Source organism: Limulus polyphemus, unplaced genomic scaffold (genome assembly GCF_000517525.1).
Source record: "Limulus polyphemus unplaced genomic scaffold, Limulus_polyphemus-2.1.2 Scaffold3, whole genome shotgun sequence".
In the NCBI taxonomy this organism is placed as follows: Eukaryota; Metazoa; Arthropoda; class Merostomata; order Xiphosura; family Limulidae; genus Limulus; species Limulus polyphemus.
In genome coordinates this window covers 1372217-1380041 of record NW_013665613.1, presented here as the reverse complement: position 1 = coordinate 1380041, position 7825 = coordinate 1372217, and the positions used below count along the sequence as shown (strand labels likewise).

The following is a 7825-nucleotide window of genomic DNA, read 5'->3' as shown; positions in this document are numbered from 1 at the left end:
ACGGAATTGTCAGAGTGAAGTTTGATGATTTTCTCCTTAATAAGCCCAGACCATGAGCCATTGCCTGTTCAAGAAGGATTAAAACAATTGTGTAGAAATCCTCTTCGTCCTGCATGGACCCTGGAATTTCTAACTGTTCTTATATGCATCCCATCCCTGAAGCAAGGCATTCGTGAAGAGATGGGGCTCTGGATGAGGTGGTGGTAGAGGAACCCATATCTTATTAGTGTCCTGACTTAACAACCCATCAAGAACAAAGAATGAACCCAACTAAGGAAACTGATGAAACCAGTGAATAGATGTTTATGATTTCTCGGTTGCATAAAAACCATGAAAAGGATCTCTTTTGCTTTCATTCCAAATGAGCAAGGGATTTGAGTGATACTCGGATTCCCAGAAGAAAATAAACCATCCGTGCAGTGGGAGAAGTGAGTAATAGTTTGGTGTCTTATTCCATAGCATTGAGCCATATGAGAGTCAGCTGAGCTCAACTGAGAGACAAAATGAAAATAAAAAAATACCCTAGTGATTACATATTAACTTGGAGCAAGAACAGGTGTCTCAGCCCTGAAAAGGAGGCTTGCCTTTGTTGTTTCTGAAAGTAGAATCAGCATGTGATGTTCTGACAATTGATGAGATGGTGTCAGCAGTAACTATTCATCCATCGAATGGTGTGTGCACAGTATGATGGAATGGAGGCGATGAGAGAAAAAAACTTGTATGATATGACAGAAACCATGTGAAGCTGATGCAAGTCCGAAGGTAAAAACCAGGAACTGCACAACAAATGCTGATAGTAATGGGACTCCACCACCATTGCAAAGTGCAGATAGGAGCTGACTACAACAAACTTGGACATCTACAATCCCAGTAAATAAAGTCAACTCAGATTGAGGAATGAGTAACTTGTGAACCTTGGAGAATCTAGGCATTGATATAGATGAGAAAGATCAATGACTGAACACCAATCTCCTGTCTGCGTAGGCCCAACAACAGACTAAAATGAAATATTGGAGGAACTAACACAACTCTTTCATTACCCCCAGATCAACCAAACTCTGATAGCTCTAGAACTAAGTTCCAAATTCTGAAAATGAGTGGGAGACAGAAACCCTACAGGTAGGTGGATCATAGTGGTGAGGATTTGAACTGAATGACTAATCCAACTCAAGGACCTGCAGTGTTCTAGGATCTGTGGTAAAGGTTATCACACGGTCAGAAATTCTAGGAGCTGAGCCCCCACAAACCCTGAAGGTATACAATAATTACTGACATCACTGGCGATCCAACGAAGCAGCAGAACAACTGAATACGGACAGAATCTATTCTGGGTACCAATGTACAGTGGGGCTGATGTTGGGGGCCAGGACCCACAAATAAGGGTAGAACTATAATCCCCTATAGGAGCCGATGAAATTCGAGACTAACAACATTGGAGGAATGTAGAAGCTGAAATCTGAACCAACATTCATGCTAACAATGAATCCAGCTCATCATCAATGAAGTTGGTGATCCTGAAAGTCTTTTAACAAAGTGAAGTGAAAGGAAAGCAAAATGTTGGATTTTAGAGTGTAAGTCCATAGACTTACCCTGTCCCATCAGGGGACACTGATATTTTCAGGTAAACTACAAACTCCGTCTTAGAACCCTGAAATTCAAGGAGCAGATGAACCATTTTAGAGTTTGAAAATACTTCCACCTGACGGTGGTAATCTAAATCATACAGCTCTGACAATGTGTTGGATAAAGAATAACTGTACCTTCACATAACTGAGAATTGAACCTTCTAGCATGAACCACAATATCCGTTGAAGGGAAAAAAAAATTTAAAATTTGCTCCCAGACTTTTCAGCCATCAAGTAAGGTGCAAGCTCAAAAGCAACCGAGAAAAAGCCCAAAACATCATACTCTCGAAGAACTACCAGAAGAAAACAAATTCTAAGCGGTTTATCCCAAAATGGCCTGCTTTTTTTTATAGGTTATGTAATGGCTGTGTTGATTACTGTTGATTGGAACAGTATTTTGTGAGGTAAATTTGTTTTGTTAGAGCAAAGCAATTTTGGGCTATCCCCCTTATCTATCCTAAGGAAGCAAACTCTGGACTCCAGGGCTGCAAGTCTGCAAACTCACCACTGTCCCACAGGAGTACTGAAAAGCCAGACTAAAAGAAGGCACAGGAAAAAGCGTATCTAAATTCTCTCCAGAATATCTAGGAATGCCCACAATTGCAGCCTCAGAGCCCCCCAGAGGACCATTTCAGAGCCAAATATATGTCTCCATCTCATTACAAATAAGAACACTGACAGTCTCAACTGAGAGTGACCACCCCCCAATTGTTGTGCAATGTTAGATATCACAGATAGGATAGGAGAGACTTGATCTGCTTCCATGCCAGAAATAATAATCTGGGAATTCATACTGTAAATTGCCTTGCCAATGAGAATTTAAAAAAAAATAATTTTTTTTGCATGCTTGTTGTTGTTGTCAACTGTTATTATGAAAATCAACTAGATAACACAGATAACTTTCAAAGTATCGCTGAACAATCATAACACTGGGAAACCTATTACTGATGCTTTGTCAAAAAAAGGTGAGATGCTTATATACAGTACCAGAATAGAGGGTGCAATGACATAGGTGGGAAAGATCACACGATAAATATTGGCAAGGGCAATTGAGTGGGGTATAAAAGGCTGGAGCATTAGAGAGGAGATAAGTATGTTTTGGAACTCAACATACTCAGTTTTATTACTTATTGAAATCCTCGTTTCATCAACATATTTCCTAAAACTGTCGCCAAAAACACAATTATTAACAGGCATAATCATGTTCAATGAGATGTCCCAGATAATTTCAACTTATGCAAAAATACCAATACATGCTCCTTACTCTACATTCTCTTTCCAACTCTAAAGAAATGATGGTTTCATCCATGTAAAATGCACAATATTAATACTCAAAAAAAAAAAGTTGACTTTAATTTTACTCCTGGTACAAAACTAGGCAATACTGTATCAAATAAATTCCAAAACAATAATATAAATAATGTTGTTTATGAATACATGGAGAGAACTCAATACCTGCCTAAACAAACACTATCACCTACTTACATTTTTCAACATAAACAGCACCTTCCCTTATTCATATAATTTCTAAGGAAAACAACTATTTCAAAAGAAAAATTAAGAATGTTCTACAAATAAGAAGTAAAAAAACCTCTATAAACAAATATCCTGGTTCTCATCTCTATTTATTCTCCAATGGTGTTTCAGCTGGTTCAAATAAACTTATATTTTCACTAACACCTATTTGTACATTGTAGCTGTTAATGGCAAGTAAACTTACCAAAATGTTACAATTTCTCTTTTGTAGAACTGTAGGAACATTTCCAAACAATTATTGAAAATTCTGAAATATATTCTTGTCAAGAAATTAAAAAACAACAACAAAATTCCATTAACAATTAACTTCAACCAAAGATATATTTAGACTAAAACATAAATGTTAGTTTTCTGTATAATAAATTTGATGTTTGTTGGAGTACTCATCGCTCATGAATATAATTATATTTCTTATGATCTTTACTGTGGATACTTGTATCTAATACATCGCCAATCTTAGCACTTATTATGAATTAATGTGAAGAAATTTAGTTACATTGTTCAGCTCATGTATTTGTAACTGTTGTGATAACTTCTCAAGTCTCTGTTAATCTTGGTAGGATTTCATTATAATCACACAAAGTTCTGATTGTATTTGTATTATATAAATTACAGCACCTTTCACACTTATACCTGTGAAAAATCATTTTGTACACAATTAATAGAATGCAGGATGGGAAAAATGTTCACAACCCCTTTTAAAACCAACAGAAATTTCCTAACATATGTCACTCTAACCTTAACTAGAAATTAACCTTACTTCACACAAAAAAAGGTTTAAGTCTGGGACTTCTCCTGGGATTTTATTTTCCATGGTACCTACAAGAAAAAGAAACACATCTAGAGATGTAACACACACAATTTTTAGCACTTTTTATTACCTCAAAATAGTACAAGCAATTACAAAATGAGTAAAACTTATTCATTTAACCTTATGTATGTGTGTAAGTCAAAGTGCATTTCACAACTTGTTTACAGTTACACTCAAAATTCAAATAAAGTACTATATTATCAGTGCATATCAGTAAACTTGGCATCAAAATATCGCTTATAATTCAAATTTTAATATTATATGCTTTCATTTCTTAATGTCAAATGGACATTTTTAAATAAATTCTCAATCTTCACACTTATGTATCACATAAGAATTCTTTGCTACAAATTACCCATTTTAAAATTTATTTCCACCCTATATTAATTTTTTATTTTCAAGGCCTACCACATTTATATGTTAGACATCTCTGAGTTGAAATGAACATTTATAGCCTCTATTCTTTTTTACTGTAAAGTTATATGCTATAAACTGAAACACATGTCATGCTCCTCCTTGCAAATACTGTTTTTTTTTCTTTTAAATTGTCAATAATTATTAATCTACTGCCTTTCTTATGATGCTAGCACATATTCGCAACCAGTTTTGAATTATTTTATATCAATTTTATAGTTTGCTATCACCAAGATCACCTTGAAAAGGTAAGGAAATTATTTTAATGCACATATAGCTTAGTTAGAAAGCCAGTTAAATTATTATAGTTTAGGACTGTTTTTTGTTATGTATTAATATTCGTGTTCTAAATTGCATATTCAAAAATAGGGTTAACTTTCATTAGACCTTGAGATGTAAAGAGCAAAAAAGTACAAAACCACATGTAATCATTAAATTTCTTGTTTTCTTATATAGATCTTTTACAAATTGTTATAAAAGTAGCAACTTATTTGGTTAGAAAAAGATTAAATGAAAAATTTAAGTAAAAATAATAATACTCTTATAATACATGTTGCAAGCACAGCATGATCTAAGTTGACCTAGCATAGTGGTAACTCAATGCTGAATTTACACAAAGCTTCCCCAAAGTGATAATTCACTTTGATGCTAAGCTAAGTGGTAGTAGATCAATAAATCTATGGACATTCTAAAAAGAAAAAAGGGTAGTTAAAATTTATTTTCATATTTTTTGAAGATGTTACAATATTGGTCAAATGGACCAAGCCTGTATAGTGTTAGGGTAGAGAAAATAACATATATAATATAAAGCTTTACAAAAAAAAAATCTTCAATATTCGTTTATAAAGTTATAGAGGTTATGCAAATGAAATATGAAAAACTATAAAATGAAAAAAAGTATTTTTAATCTTAACCTGAAAAACACCCTGAACTCAGACTGTGATTCCATAAATTCACAGAGAAATCTTTAGTGAAAATTCTTAATTAAAAATGAATCTGATTTTTTTGGTTTACAAAAGTTTTGTAATTTATTCTAAGAGCTTGCCAAATTTCATGAAAATATACTTACAACACTAAAATTATTAAATGATTCAGATTATTGAGAAAATGGCTTTTTGAATAAATCCGAACAACATAGCCGTGTTTTAATAATATAAATTTGAAGACATTTACATTTTAGGGCTTAGAGTACATTTTTCATCTTCTTGTTAAGAATATTTTTTGGAAACTATTTAACAAAAAATGTTTTTCAAAATGGAGAAGATAATTGCGACATCATGAAAATTTTTGAGATCAGTATCAAAATAAACCTTATGTCAAAGGATTTTTCATCTGTGTTTCATTTTCCAACTGTTGGTCATTTTGTATTTATGGCACCATAAACATGACCATATTCTAGAGTCAGAATAAAAAAAATATTTCTTAGGTTTGATAGTGTAAGAATTTTTATACTTTCAAATCCCATTGATTTGTGTTTGTTATCATCCTAAGAAATAAAAAAGAATAATAAGTTTTACATTTTATGAGTTCAGTTAAAAACTGTTTGGTAAAAACATAACCAGGGGGAAAAAATGCAAAAAGTGCCCAATCGTGTGACATGTTTACACATCAAATAAACTACATAAAACTTGGTGTTACCAAAAAAATCCTTTCCTAAAATAATCTTATCATTTTACGTAGTGAAATACAACAAACTTTTTACAAGTCCAAATGTCACAACCTTCCCCTACTCCAAAACAAATATATACGTAATGACATATCGGATTATACTTGATTATTTAAGTATCAATTTCTTAGTAAGACATTTTAAAGTCACTGTATTTTATTCTATTTATGAATGGTAAATGATGAAATAAAGCACGTGGTCTCTTCAAGATTGCCCACTAGATGACACTATTGCTGAAAGCAAACGTCAGGGTCTTACTCTAGAACAGAAGTTAACATTTTCCTCACTTGAAAATGTATTTCCAATAGATACTCTCCTCTTCACACCAGCTATCTATCCCATGGAGCTGCCTTAAGAGATTTATCATGAATTTTGCAACTGAATAATGACATCATTATGCTAAAAAAGCCCACCACCAATAGGAGGGCAACACACCTCTTAGCACACTAACTCCCTCTATGCTTTTGCACTTGTGAATCTTCATTCTTTGACAAGGCAAAGAATACTAAGGTGCACAAGAAGTAGGGAGGGAGGGTGGGAATCTGTGTAATAAGGTATTTATCAGAAACTCATTTTCAGGTAAGGAAAATGTTAACTTCTGAGACGATACACACTTCTTTACATAATTAACTATCTTGCTACAAGGGCAGTCAATTTGACCAACCTCGTAACAATTTTGTAGTCATTATAATTTCCATACTATAACTTTTAACTCTCAACACGGGCTCGGTCAATCTGATCAATTATGTGATCTCTTTGTACTTGTTTAAGTCTTTATAGATTTAATACTTCTAACTTTCAATGCAGTGTGTGAATCTTCACAAAATTTGGCAGTCTTTCAATTAATATTATAAGTCTTTCACATAAAAAAATCATATTTTTTAGTTAAGCATTTTAATAAAATAAAATAAAATTTGTTCATGAATATATTGAGTATTTGTTTTCAATAGGCCGTATGCAAAATAATTTTTATGTTAAAATTAAGAATACTTTTCCTCATCTCAAAAATCTCAAATTTCCTTTGTATAATCCCTAAAACCTAAATGCATTTCAAACTTTTTTCAGTAAAACTTTATAGTTTATCTGTTATTTTCTCTACCTTATCTTAAAATGTAATCGGTCAATTCGGCCGACCTCGTAACCACCAAAAAAATTTAAATAAGTCTAAATTACCCTTTTTTTCTTTCTAGAATGACTTCAAATTGTAACATGAAACTACATTCGTTTATCCTAAGTAGCTCTAAGTTTGTAAGAATATACATCTACATATCATTAAATTTTATTGTTTTATTGCCCATTGAACCATGTCTAACTACTATCCATGCCATTATAAGTTGTAAATCACTCGGGAAATTTGCAGCTCACATTATGCTAACAAATTACATTACCCAAGAGCTACTAGAAGCTGCTTGCATGTGTGCCTCATGAAATATTTTTATTATTTATTTTACCTAATTTATTCTTAACTAACCTAAAATGATCCCTACTTATAATTAAATTTTATTGTTTTATTGCCCAATGACCCATGTCTAATACTATCCATGCCATTATAAGTTGTAAATCACTCGGTGAATTTGCAGCTCACATTATGCTAACGAATTACATTACCCAAGAGCTACTAGAAGCTGCTTGCATGTGTGCCTCATGAAATATTTTTATTATTTATTTTACCTAATTTATTCTTAACTAATCTAAAAGGATCCCTACTTATAATTAAATTTTATTGTTTTATTGCCCATTGAACCATGTCTAACTACTATCCATGCCATTATA

The 7825-nt window shown here is 32.7% G+C and overlaps 1 protein-coding gene across 2 annotated transcripts in view; it reads right to left on the bottom strand.

The window, feature by feature from the left end:
- Nucleotides 1-7825, bottom strand: part of LOC106470180 — a 73475-nt gene that overhangs the window by 44092 nt on the left and 21558 nt on the right. For both annotated transcript variants that reach the window (XM_022398338.1, XM_022398290.1), the window contains exon 6: nucleotides 3922-3980. In XM_022398338.1, coding sequence (XP_022254046.1) covers nucleotides 3922-3980 — 59 coding nt within the window. The remainder of the gene's footprint in view (nucleotides 1-3921; nucleotides 3981-7825) is intronic.